At 43.1% G+C, this 12,842-nt stretch overlaps 7 protein-coding genes across 7 annotated transcripts; 3 read left to right on the top strand and 4 right to left on the bottom strand.

The window, feature by feature from the left end:
• Positions 1–788: 788 nt before the first annotated feature.
• Bfra_010122 (putative tyrosyl-trna synthetase protein) lies at positions 789–2,180 on the top strand (the record flags this gene model as incomplete). Its single annotated transcript, XM_037340456.1, has 3 exons — positions 789–1,721; positions 1,777–1,906; positions 1,957–2,180. The coding sequence occupies 3 exons, from the start codon at positions 789–791 to the stop codon at positions 2,142–2,144; spliced, it is 1,251 nt and encodes a 416-aa protein (XP_037188924.1). The 3' UTR covers positions 2,145–2,180.
• A 983-nt stretch (positions 2,181–3,163) lies between these two features.
• Bfra_010121 (uncharacterized protein) lies at positions 3,164–3,843 on the bottom strand (the record flags this gene model as incomplete). The annotated part of the gene is made up of 2 exons (XM_037340455.1): positions 3,164–3,568; positions 3,619–3,843. 2 exons carry the CDS (start codon positions 3,841–3,843, stop codon positions 3,164–3,166), a joined length of 630 nt encoding a protein of 209 aa, XP_037188923.1.
• A 78-nt stretch (positions 3,844–3,921) lies between these two features.
• Positions 3,922–4,351, bottom strand: Bfra_010120 (uncharacterized protein; the record flags this gene model as incomplete). Its single annotated transcript, XM_037340454.1, has 3 exons — positions 3,922–4,038; positions 4,124–4,162; positions 4,298–4,351. 3 exons carry the CDS (start codon positions 4,349–4,351, stop codon positions 3,922–3,924), a joined length of 210 nt encoding a protein of 69 aa, XP_037188922.1.
• Positions 4,352–4,564: 213 nt separating this feature from the next.
• Bfra_010119 (uncharacterized protein) lies at positions 4,565–5,497 on the top strand (the record flags this gene model as incomplete). Its single annotated transcript, XM_037340453.1, has 3 exons — positions 4,565–4,740; positions 4,792–4,857; positions 4,915–5,497. 3 exons carry the CDS (start codon positions 4,565–4,567, stop codon positions 5,495–5,497), a joined length of 825 nt encoding a protein of 274 aa, XP_037188921.1.
• A 2,012-nt stretch (positions 5,498–7,509) lies between these two features.
• Positions 7,510–8,886, bottom strand: Bfra_010118 (uncharacterized protein; the record flags this gene model as incomplete). The annotated part of the gene is made up of 4 exons (XM_037340452.1): positions 7,510–8,190; positions 8,387–8,516; positions 8,564–8,765; positions 8,829–8,886. 4 exons carry the CDS (start codon positions 8,884–8,886, stop codon positions 7,510–7,512), a joined length of 1,071 nt encoding a protein of 356 aa, XP_037188920.1.
• A 1,381-nt stretch (positions 8,887–10,267) lies between these two features.
• Positions 10,268–10,981, top strand: Bfra_010117 (uncharacterized protein; the record flags this gene model as incomplete). The annotated part of the gene is made up of 2 exons (XM_037340451.1): positions 10,268–10,300; positions 10,442–10,981. The coding sequence occupies 2 exons, from the start codon at positions 10,268–10,270 to the stop codon at positions 10,979–10,981; spliced, it is 573 nt and encodes a 190-aa protein (XP_037188919.1).
• Positions 10,982–11,387: 406 nt separating this feature from the next.
• Bfra_010116 (putative proteasome component pre2 protein) lies at positions 11,388–12,394 on the bottom strand (the record flags this gene model as incomplete). Its single annotated transcript, XM_037340450.1, has 3 exons — positions 11,388–11,885; positions 11,952–12,173; positions 12,266–12,394. The coding sequence occupies 3 exons, from the start codon at positions 12,392–12,394 to the stop codon at positions 11,388–11,390; spliced, it is 849 nt and encodes a 282-aa protein (XP_037188918.1).
• Positions 12,395–12,842: the final 448 nt, after the last annotated feature.

Below are 12,842 nucleotides of genomic sequence, written 5' to 3'. Positions count from 1 at the left end.
ACGATTGGAGTTGAGGTCACAAATCCATGGCTTTTTTTTTGTACCAAGACTGCAATGTAATCCAGGAAGCAACTCCAGTGTTTTGAGATTATGGACGTCAAGCTCTGATTTCGCTTCGCTTCAATCTCGCTCATCGTTCAGACGCCCCCCCCCAGCCTTGAACGCTCAGTCTAGGTCCATAATTACTGTCGACTATGTCTTTTTCACATTCCGCTCTCGACATTTATTGGATTTTTGCGTGGTAAAGGTAGAGCGTCGAGGATGAAGCTTGCTTGCAATCAAATACCACAACTAACTGATTCGATTGCTGAAATGTTTCATCGTTTCCTCAGTAGGGAATAGTACAATTTCTGAGTGCTTTTCCCACGGGCAATATCAGATTGTATCAAAATTACAAGACTGTAGTAGATAATGCCATTCTAGAAGATATATAACATAATGGGAGGAAGCATGAAGAAGGAAAATATGCAATAAGCCCTCACACCTTGGCAAATAACTGGATGTAATCTACAATCGGATCTGGCAGAGAAATAACCTAGGGTGCAGGGTGAAGAGAAGATCGTAGAAGGGCTTCATAGATGAGGTGTTGATACACGAACTGCTTCCCTTTTGAACTCAGATCTATTTGTTGCTACGCAGGCTCAAGGAAGGCTAGCTTATTAAGTATACACACGTGACGTAGTCGGTACCCCGCCAAAATTATCCCCCGCCGAGATGAGTCAAAGTATCCCCTTCTTGAATTTCGCGTCTATTTACTTTCAACAATTTACTTTCAACAACATCACATCATGGCTTCCGACATGAGTCCAGAGGAATCAATTGCCCTGATCAAGGCAAACCTTGCCGAGGTTCTCGATGGAGATATTATCGACAATGTCATCCTCAAGGAGAAGCGTCCTCTCAAAGTTTACTGGGGAACTGCAACGACTGGCAGACCTCATTGTGGATACTTCGTACCAATGATTAAGATTGCAGAGTTACTGAGAGCGGGCTGTAATGTTAAGGTTCTCCTCGCAGATATCCACGGTTACCTGGACAATATGAAAGCACCTCTCGAACTCGTCGAATACCGCGCCAAGTACTACGAACGAGTAATCAAATCAGCTTTGAGAGCGGTTGGCGTTGATTTGAGTCGTCTGGAATTTGTGCTAGGAAGCTCTTACCAACTTGACAAGGAATATACAATGGACCGATTTAAGTTGGAAGGTATCACCAGAATTAACGTCGCCCAAAAGGCTGGTGCCGAAGTCGTCAAGCAAACGGATGATCCAACACTTGGTGGTTTAATTTACCCTCTCATGCAGGCTCTGGACGAACAATATCTCGACGTTGATGCACAATTCGGTGGTGTTGACCAAAGGAAAATCTTCACCTTCGCAAAGGAAAATCTGCCAAAGATTAATTACAAAGTCAGAGCTCATTTAATGAACACAATGGTTCCTGGTCTAGGAGAGGCTGCGAAGATGAGCTCTAGTGATGCGGACTCGAAGATTGACCTTATCGATGGCCCAGAGGCTGTTGAGAAGAAATTAAAGAAGGCTAAGTGCACGCCCAAGGAAGTTGAAGGTAATGGTGTCATCGCTTTCGTCGAGCATGTTATCTTCCGCGCTCTCGCTCTGAAGAACGGAGGTACTTCAAGATTCGTTGTTGAAAGAAGAGATCAGGAGCCGTTGATTTACGAGTCTGTGGAGAAATTGAAGGAAGATTACATAGCAGACATTGTGAGTAGACTTGTGGGCACAGTTCTTGTTGGCTAGTCACTGATATCAACCGCAGCTCACTCCTCAACTTATTAAACAAAGTCTCACCGCCCACCTTAACGATATCTTAAAACCAATTAGGGAGGAATTCGAAACATCTCCAGAATGGCAAGCAATCGAAGTACAAGCTTACCCTCCAGAACAAGGTTTGTTGCAGTCTCTTTCTCGTGTAGATACTTGGCTAACTCTGTACCAGGTCCAGTCAAGGTCAAGAAGGCAAAGAAGGAAATTGATCCAGCAAGAAAAGCCGCGGCATTAGCAGCAAGGAAAAATGTCGTTGCACAGCCAGATGGACACGTTGAAGGAAAAGATGCCCAAAAAGTTACCGTTGGGTCAAGCACGGAAGAAACATTAGAGAAAATGAAGATTGCCTCGGAGTCATAAATAGAATTATAATATACCCTCAAGCGTTTGGTTGCTTCTGTAAGCACCTGTTCCTCTCATGAATTCTTCTCTTATCCTTGTTCTAACATTTGAAGCGTACTCTGTCCCCTTCGCCAATTCTTGTATGTACAGTATCCTGCCGGCATAGTGTCAAGGGCTCAAGGCTGTGTGGTAACACGACTTGCGCTCATCCCCCCGGGGCTTGGAACATCGATTTAACGAACAGTATCTGCCATCTACAAACCTTTATGGAAATGTTATCAATAGTCACCCTGAACGGGACGTTAAGGTCCACATGATACGAAGTCTCCTGAATCTCTGGGCATTCTCTTCAAATTCTTCGGCACTTCCAGCAATTCCAACCTTCCCTAGTATAATTTGCCCTTTCATCTTCCGATTTCAAAACAACATGGAAAGAGAGGGTTCTTGATGGCTCATTCCTTCATGTAAAATCAATGAATTGGAAGTATAGAGAGCCCATAGCTTCAATAATTAACGGCTAGTCGCAAATCAACAGTCTACCTCGACAGTTCATTGCCGAACTCTGCGTTCAATCATAGATCTCGCAGCTCTAGCTTCCTCATCGTGAGATGCCTTGAAATCTTGACAGTATGAGTGTGGAATCGCTAGTCATCCATGTGCTGAGACCTTCCACCGATATTCACCACCAAGCGAACTTCCAAATGATACTGGTGCTCTTGCTTCAAATACATCGTGTACCGATCCACGATAGCGCATCAGAATCTTATAATAATTGGCTTGGTGAGAAAATTATACAGCAATGTTATACAGTACAGAAGGATAGTGCTTCAACACTCTCGTGTGGTTGTTTTTGAAGAATAAGCTACTTTCAGGTAACCTCGATTTGCCTCTTTTTGTGCGATTCAATCGCATCAAGTGGTAGATCTTGCACCGAATCAACATCTGTAATCGTATCTATAAAATGCCATGTCAACTACATCACCTTTAAGTTTGCGCTTGCTATATAGGAGCACCCACTTAAATACCATCGGGTGGCCTCAGCAGCCGTGGGCCTGTTCAAACCTTGAAGTCATTACGCTTTTTCCAATTCTTTCAAGGAAGAACACTCCAGAGCAGTTCTGAGCTCTACGGTGACGTCTGACTGTCCAATGAACGAAAACACTGAAAACCATTGCGAGAATCAGAGCCCAAGGAACAAATCCTAGCATTATGAGATTGGCATCTATTCCTAACCCAAAACCTATGGTGGTGGCTGTAAGAATGGCGAACACAAGAATAAGCGACTGGCATCTATCATGCACCTGGCGTCGATGCGTGAACGAGGAAATCGAACAGCCCAAAAGAAGACACGATGCGAGTAATGATAATGCATATGGATCCAGAATTACACTAAGACGTCCCGAAATGAAGGTGTAGCCCATAGGTTTAGTATTTGAGATTATCTGCGGTTGGATGTTAGCCGTGATTCAAATCTGGATTTTGAGGTGCGAACTCGTCTTTGCTCATAATAAAGAGTATATCTTGTAGTCACTGTCGCAGATACCATCGCAATCAATGGCTCGAAGATCGCTCCCAGGTCGCTGGCTAGGCAACGTCCGGAAACGTATTCAGGGAGTGATTGTTCGTCTGTTGGTCTTAATTCCAACGCTCGACATCCTCCAGAACGATATTTGAATAAGTGGTTGGAACTTTTACTTTCGGTGTCATTCATAGCCATGATATCAGTAATTGATCCGATTTAAAATTCTTATAGCTTTTTGTTCAAGGACGGCTGATTTTGAACATCTTTATCTACTCAAGACTCGAAAGTAGTACCCAAGTACAAATGTGATGGTGATCGGGTCGTAGCCTTAATAAAGTAGTTGGCGCCCATCGGGCGGAGAGTTCTTGAAACCGATGAATCAAGAGTATTCTAAAAATCCTAGTCATTGTGTATTTGACAAATGCGCTGACCGAAATGCCTGCAACTGGAGAGTGTTAAGATTTGTCAAACATACGAGATATCTCGATTTGAAGCCATTGGGCTCCGAGGAGTCCTGTACGCATTCGACAAAGCTGGGGCCCAACCTGCAGTCATCCGAAACTGGTCACCGAATCTTGATCGCAAGCCTATCATTACGAACATCCACGATTGTCAGTAAGCGAGGTTGATTTTCCGAACCAAGATAAACCTTCGATCTCATTCCCTTCACACCGAACAGAACCTCTAGTTTAGATACATTCATGCCTGAAGTCAGCCTACCCCCACTCTGATATGTTATGTTTATGGTTGAGTATTGTGATATCGCGGGGAAATAAAAGCCTCGCCAGATCCACTCTATCTGCTTGCTCTTTCTTATTGTCCGATTTTCGATCTCAACTGTATATAAAGAATTAACCTGATTTAAATTATTGAATATTTTCATTTATTATATACTCCGAACAACATCAAATTAGCCATGGCTACCAAATTCAATCTATCTGTCGCATCGGCGCAAGAGCGCAGGCCCGTCCGACACGATATCAATGAAGACAAAAAGTTTGAGAAGCTTAGAAATATGTACTTGTACACTATGATGTTTCTCTCGATAGCTTCTCCCATTCTTTACGAATCCTCTCTCTTTGCTTGGTTTATGTAGGTGTATCGAGATACCTATCAATTGACCATATACTAACATGGCTCTAGAAATATTCTTTTCACGGTTACTCTCATGGTAGCTGTTGTTCGGACACATCCTGAAGAGATTAAAAAGTACTCCGTAGAGGGCCCTCCAGATACAAGAATTATCTTCTGACTTTCTCTTGATAGGTTTGGCCCTGTGATATTGCCGACAGCCAGCTTGTTCCTGGTGATGATAGTGTTCACAAGTCGTGTATCGCTATTGGAGATTATGCCTTGGATACCATTTGCGTTTTCCATGTGGCTTTTGATTACCGTTTACTCTTGTCCAGCGACGGTATCACTTGTTCAAGAAGTCCTTCAAGGAGCCAGGCTGGATTTACCAAAACATGGCCATTACATCCATAACTTTACCTGGGATGTCGAGGAAGGCCAGAACCAAGCTCCAAGCTTTGGTTTTAATAAAAAGGAGCCACTGAGACGCGTATCGCAGTCTACAATGGATCACGAGCTTGCATTCATGGGTCGTCCTACTTCAATCATAAGCACAACGTCCAGTGATATTGATTTAGACGAAGGTAATGCGACCGCAAGGTTGGTAGGCGCGAGACTTCTGTCCCACTTTGGGGAAGATAGTCGCGAATCCATGAAATTTCTGGATGAATTGAGGCTCCACTCACAAGACAATTTTACAAACTCCCTGGGGACTTCAGATGATTCCTTGATAGGCCACTACTCAACAACAGGGTCAGCAATCCACGACCATACATGATGAGCAATCCGTTGATATGCACCAAGAGGTTACCAGAACTCACTATGTCAATTTGTCCAGATTCTCTACTGCCGGATTCAGCCCTAAAAACCAAGAGCTGTGGATGTCCTGAGATGTATACGTTTTTCAGCTGGATTCCAAGCCGATAGAAATCATTCCGCAAATGGGTCTACATTTCATACATTTCTCGGATGCATATTTCCATGTGCGGTATTTCTTTTTTTCTCTTTTAGTGCTTTATACCATGGGACCACTATAACTTCACCTCTGGAAATCTCGAATGTCATACTCTTTTCCAGAATTTCTATCCACAAGGACACGACTGCCCCAAAATCGGAATCCAGACCATCTTCCACTTCATTACGCCTGCGTCCGCGCAATTTCAAGAAAGGAGCCACTTGTGACCACGATTATACCCCGAGGATGTTTCTTGGCCGGGAATAGATGAGAATTGCAAATATTGAGCTAGAAAGTGATGACAAAGACATACTGTACCCATTAGTATGGCAGTCATTCATTTCATGTATTTGTTGCATCTTAACCTGTCCTATGGGAATCCCATCCCAAGGGGAAAATGGACTCACAATCTCACCGTCAGAGCCCACCGACAACCGCCATGGCTTCAATTCGTACACGTCATAGTCTAATTCAGATGCTATATGTACGCTATAGGAACCAAACCAGCCAACCAAGATATTTGTCCTCCCTTTCGCATTCTCTGATGTGAATATGTTACATCAATAACCACAAACGCTCGAAATGTTTCTTTCGAGGAAACGTATATTTCAAGGTGGAGCTTTGAAGCAGTGCTCTCTGATGAGACTCTGGACGGCCATTCTTTCTCGCAGTGACTGATCTGTCATATCCGATCGTAGCTTTTACTCAAACACTAAGCTTTGGCTGGCGCATGGGAATCTGGTGGAATAGGATAAGAACTTTTAGGGGTTCGCATGTTAGCGTCATCGCTTAACATGCGGAGGAAGGTTGGAATCTCATTTAGGGGGCTTTGACTGCGTGCATTAGGAAGGTTCTTTGGATGCAAAGATAGAGCATAGAAAGTACTGTGCAAACGGAAAATCGGGCGATGTTCTGATATTTTTTTTGCATTTCCTTTTTCCTTCGACATGGCAAAGCACAGTTTGGGGCGGCAAAACTCTACGCATTATAGCTTCATTGGTTCGATACAAATAGAGATGGGCATGGGGAGAGAAGTATATTAGCGGAGGGGGAGCAATAGATGATAGTCTTTTCTGTTCATGTTTCATCGAACTCGCAGGCGATTCGGGGAGGAATATTTTTGAACCAGCCATCGATAAATGGGTTGCTAGACCGCATGGTGCACATGGATTATCCTTCGTAGTAGCATGCTTGAACTCTGTGAATATCTTCGAATGAGATTCAGTTATGCTTCTCGAGTTAGCTACAACGTCAGTTTTCCTCCGATATGACATTTGAAACGTTGATCAGGTGGATCCAAGTTTAGATTGGTCGATCGATCGAGGAAGGAGTTGTTCATCATATATTTCTACTTATTCTACGGAGACTGTCGGTACAACGAAAATATCAATTTCTCGCTAAAATTGAGGGACACACAGAAATCGAGACAGCCACCTTCACCTCGTAGCGATATCATTGAGGAGAGTACTAAGACAGTGCTAAGTTCCAATCACTCATACATAAATAGTACCTACTTATATCATATGGCATCAAGTGATCTAATAAAAAGGATTGCCGGGTTCATGCAAACATAGTAGTACAATTGATTGAGCCTTTGAAGACGGCTTAGTAGGATGTAAATTCAGAGGTAACCATTTGTGCCCCCTCAAGAGGGAATTATACTTTTAAAACGCCATTACTAACTCAGATCTTTCTCTCCTTCCAAAGAAATCTAGTTTAGAAGATAAACTATCCCCCTTCCATGAAATGCAAAGTGTGCCCGCCAACTTGTACCTCATCTTGACCCAATGACCTCATTCATTCCGAACTACGAACCAAACGAATAGCGATGTTCCCTACTCGATAGCGCCGATCTCATGTTCTTTTGCTCCAGACGCAAGGTAATGATTTCGGTCTGTTTTGGGTCTTTGAGGACGCAAAACATTGGGTAGGAGTGCTTCTCTGATTTTTGGTTCCCATGTAAACTTGAACTGTCGATCTGACCCACAATACGTGTCGTAGCCGTCCTCAACGAGCTCAGAGTAACCTCTTATCTCAACTTGAAATCCCTTAGTCACCTTTAAATCTCTAATGTTTCTCAAGATCTTCAACGAACCTTCTCCCTCAGCGAGGTTGAAAAGGGCGCTCTGTGTGCCGCTAAGACTTAGCGTCAAACACTCCAAGTCCAATTTTTGAGAAATGAGTTCTATTAAAGCTTGAAACCTTCTGTTGCAACTCTGTATTGACTCGTCGCTGCTGGTTTCCCATTTTAAACACTCTTCAAGTGTAATATTAATCACGAGCTCTTCAATCCCTTTCGTTATTCCTGGGCTTGCTGTTAGGAAGTGCCCTAAAGCTGACTTCCTTGTGACGTCATAATAGTATATTTGAGATCTTTCCCAGATTACAGAGCCAAACTCCAACCTAAATTGCATGCTGACATTTGCTAATACTCGAACCCACTCGAGGTATGCCCAGTCGAGCCTTGGGCCCCAAGTATTCCCGATACTTCTTGAGCTCTCCCCTTCATCAGCAACCTGCATATAATTCCCATCTCTGTTTGAGTGGTCTTGATGGATATGTACAAAGTCATTTGCACATTTGACAAACTTTGAACGTAATTTTGCTTCTTCCTCGTGCGAGAGACAAGGCTTTGAGCGATTCATGTCTCCCAGATATTTCTCAACCCTGATTCCAAAACACCACTCGTACCCAAACTTCCATGGTCTATACCGTCTCGATAACGGCATGATTGGAATAGATGTTTGATTTGGGGTCAAAATGAAGGAGAGTAGAGGCGATCAATTGAAATATGAGCTTTCGAATTTCAGCCGGCAAGTCCGTGAATCTAAACAAACCCTGTCTGGGAATCGATAAGCAATGTACACTTTAGGATCAAGAAATTCATACCTTTGATGTGTAACAATCTTGTCATCTGTTCCGCCAGAGTTGTCACATGTCGCTCCAATTCTGGCCTCGTGTATGGCTTTAAGTCTTTCTTCACGATGAGCGATCGATGCGAAGTAGAAATCTCCGTAGTAATTGAAATCATAGGGAATTCTGCTCTGATATGGAACAGGCGATGCACTATGCATGATCATGGGTATGAGTTCTGAAAAATGAAAAGCTTGATTATAATGGTTCTACCAAAGCAAAAGCCGAACTGGTAACTCACTTTCTTCTTCGCTCTCTGCTGGCGTCTTTACGATCGCAGACTCTTGCTTCTTTGTCATCTCCGTATCCACGGCTGCGTAGTTGTTATTGCTGGATGCGGCAAGAAGATATTAAAGAATAAGTTGAACAGGTTTTGAAAGACTTGAAGCTTAGGTCACCCAGTCGCTTAAATGTAAGAAAGTCATCGCTTGGAGGTGAGTAATACAAAGGTCGAGTGAATTCTGAAAAATGGAGCATAACGTTAATCATCACAGAAAATATCATGAGATTCATTATGACCAATCAACATGTCATCTTGTATTATTCATTTACTATGACCTTTCGATCTTTCCTCCGTGCTTTGGCGGTATAGAGGGTCAAGATTGTAATATCAGATATCTTCGAGGGGTATTGACTGCTAAGCACATTCGTGAGTATTGTTAGACCTAATGATCTATGCTCCAATATAACAAGCGCATAGTTATTTAGAAGTCATTCAAAAAATCACACATTGAGAAAAAGACAACACGTTTTGTGTATTTTCGATATGTGTTTTTGGTAAGACTCTTGTCTTGTGAGATTATGGAGACCAGAGAAGGCCACAGTCCCTGCCAAGCCATGAATGATGAGACACAAGTCCTTGGAGTTTTTCCAATTTTCCAAGCAGATTCAGTGAGGATGCATTGTCAGATTTCTTGAGTGAGTCTATGATTTTATGCGTGGGTGCCGTAACCCCTACTTACCTACTTGACTATATTGTATGAACTGATTACTTCGAAAAGACGTGCGGTGATGTTTAAAGATTATGTTGGCATGCCTTATCTACGGCGTTGAATTACGCAATTTTGGTATGATAGCGGTAGTTACAGAGTTCTTCTATCATTCTTTTATTTTATTTTAGCTGACTGGTGAACATCATGTGTGTTGATTTTGTGGAATTGCGTCTTCAACCGGAGTGAAAATCTCATAATGTGCCACCCTAACTTTCAGAATTCTGGACTAGTAGTAAAAATCATCAGCTAGAACATACAAATCATACTTACTCTCTACGTCAGTCAGCCAAAATTCTTAACGAAATCAAATTATATCATAAATTCTGACAAAATAAGCATGGCGAAGAATATACTAGATCGCTTGGCACCAGTCTAACAGCTAACTAAGACTCGATCGTGGCTACGCTAATGTAGAAGCTACTCATACCAACACCACCCTAGGGGATTTCTTTTTGGACTGATCGTTTTCCCCAGGTTTTACTTAAATACTCTCATTCCTTCAGTGCAGAAACATTTTTTCAGACGGAAATCACATTGACAGCAATCGATACATTCACAATTACCGCACTATCTCCTAGATATATCAAAGCTTTCAATACAATCCTCAATCTCATTCATACACCACATTACCGTATTAATCTCATCGCCTCATTATAATTGCATACCTACCATCTAATAACGAATTGAAATGATGGATTCAATGAACATCACCATTGGTTGGGTAAGTAATATCCTATCTTGAACCACACATTGTCTCTCGCCTATTCATACATGAAAGTTTCACATATCGCTTATGATACATTGCCTTTCTCCTACTTGTCCTGGCTCGCATTTTCAATAATCCAATCTAACCAGTTTTTAGTCACCCGCCGAGTCTCGCCCAGGCGATTTAAATCCCTTGAAATCGGACGACTCAACAGAAGTCAGCGACAGGGAAGAAGAGCGAGGCCGCAACCTGCAGAGAAATGAGCAGCGCAACGCAAAGAGAGGCCAGGGTGACAAGAACGAAGGCAGAAAGCACCGTCATAACGCCGTTGATGTCAATGCCCTGCAACATAAGAAAGGCTCGCCTGTCTCTGCATCAAAGCCTACGGCGAAGAGAGGTCGCGACGATGATGAAGGCGACATGACCTCAAAGAAACAGCTGGATAACACTATAGACCAGAGAGCTTCAAAGAGGAAATGTGATAACTCTGCTAAGGATCGTAGGATCCTGAGTAGTGCGTTCTTCGAGCTTGTTGAAAGAGGCGGAGGGCAAATTCGATACGACGTTAAGGAGGACCCGTGGGGGTTGTCCAAAAAGCGTAACGTCGCTAAAAATTCTTGGGAAATGAGCACAAAGCGATTTGACGACGAAATGACCATGCTCGATGCAGCAATGGTTGGAACTTCGTTGAATTAATGAAGGTTATGTCCCCTCGCTGCTGTGGGCTGGTTTCTCTTGGGCGCTATGTACCTTGTTATTTAAATTGAATGATCGTGTTTCTTCTTCACTGAATGATACTGAAATCCTCTATTACATGAAGTGCGACTCGAACTCTCACAGGCATAATGCAATTAAGGATGATACTGCAATTTTGAATGTGGCACTTGCCTTCTAAGTAGCACGTTCCGCGATTGACAAACACTTTTCATTTTGACGGTGCGACTGGGTAGATTCTTTGCTTCTTGACATTATCTTCGTGGGTGATAAAACTCGTGAGTGAAGCAATAGTATACACGGCCTCAGGCCAATCATGCTCCTGCGTCCATGTTAATGACACATTTTAAAGAAATCTTTCCTTCGCTCATTAAATCACGCCGCCATCTTAGACCAGCTCGCTAGTAACATTAGAAAATTCACCCTTCTCCAACTTCGTCTTCCAGAATATTGGGTTGGTATCATTGAATCCGTGCTTAACCCATCCATCTTCCTTGACATGGTACAAATTGATGAAACCTCCAGAATAGGCGTCCCTGTGTGTGGCAGCCAAAATACTTCTTCTTCCCAACTCCAAGGCTGCTTCCTCGCTCAAATCGTATGAGTATTCGGCATCTAAAACACCATATGCAAAGGTTTGGCCGGATCCAACACAAAACAGGTTTCCACTCAATCTTGTTCCGTCGGAATCAATGTAGTAAAGTGCGGGCCCTTCTTCCTTGGTAACACCGGCACACATAGTTCCCATGGACAATCCCATACCCTTGTATCTATAAACGAGGTTTGCAAGAATCTTAGAAGCAGCTGCGACGGAAATGCGGCGTTTGTGACGAAGTTCGTGAAGTCTGCATTGCATACCAAGATATGCGAGCCAGTATTGACAATCCTAAGTTTCAAAACCTCAGTCATGACCAGGGAAACAATCGGTTCAGTGATGAATCTGATAACTTACCGCAGCACCACCAGCCATTGTGCCCAATAAGCAGTTGTTGATTTCAATGACCTTCTTAACAGTTTGACTTGCGATCCAGTTGCCTGCCGTTGCTCTTGAATCTGTCGCTACAATAATTCCACCTTGGAATCTGAATGCTAAAGTTGTGGTACCGTGTGCGATCTTAATGGGACAGTTTGGGTTCGCATGGTCATCGGTAGCTGCTCGGAGCCAAGCGGATGGCTACAGATGGATTGATTAGCTTTTTGCACATCAAAGTTCTATAGTGAACAGAATTCCGAGTCTGTGAATATATAATCGTAAGGCTAACGTACATGTGCGACAGGAGGCATGGCGAATTTCAAAGATAAGCCAGGAGCTGGTTGGTATAACTCCATCTGGTCTTCTTGAGGAGCTTCCTGCTCGCAAGCAGGTGTGCTGTATTGTGATACTAGAGAATCCATTTTCAAAGGTCAAGTTAGAGGTTGAGGTTCGAAAAATTTAGCGGAAGCAGAGTTGTGGGATTGACGTCGCTGATGGATTTGATGTTGATGTTGTATACCCAGTTACTAGGCATTGAATATTAGTAGCTTACTAGGCAGCTTGAGTTTCGCGTCAGCGGGCGGTAACTGCTCGTTTTGCCGGGCCTTACTCAATACAGACTAGCGCCATCAGTAAATTGTACCTTATCGAGGTAATCTTTCGATATCAATATAAAGCTTCCCCAGCTGCATACAGAGGACAAGCCTCACAATTGTTGTATTGCTTTTACTAATTTTTGGACAAAAACTTCAATCAGAGGCAATGTTTGAATTCCTCTTTTCTTCCTCTATCGCCCGATAACCTTACTGTGACGCGATATCATGACTCGGAACTGTGACTTCCGCACGAATGTACACACAAGACACGATA

This window comes from Botrytis fragariae (assembly GCF_013461495.1).
Source record: "Botrytis fragariae strain BVB16 chromosome Unknown tig00000186, whole genome shotgun sequence".
Classification (NCBI taxonomy): Eukaryota; Fungi; Ascomycota; class Leotiomycetes; order Helotiales; family Sclerotiniaceae; genus Botrytis; species Botrytis fragariae.
This window is presented reverse-complemented; position numbering and strand designations above follow the sequence as displayed.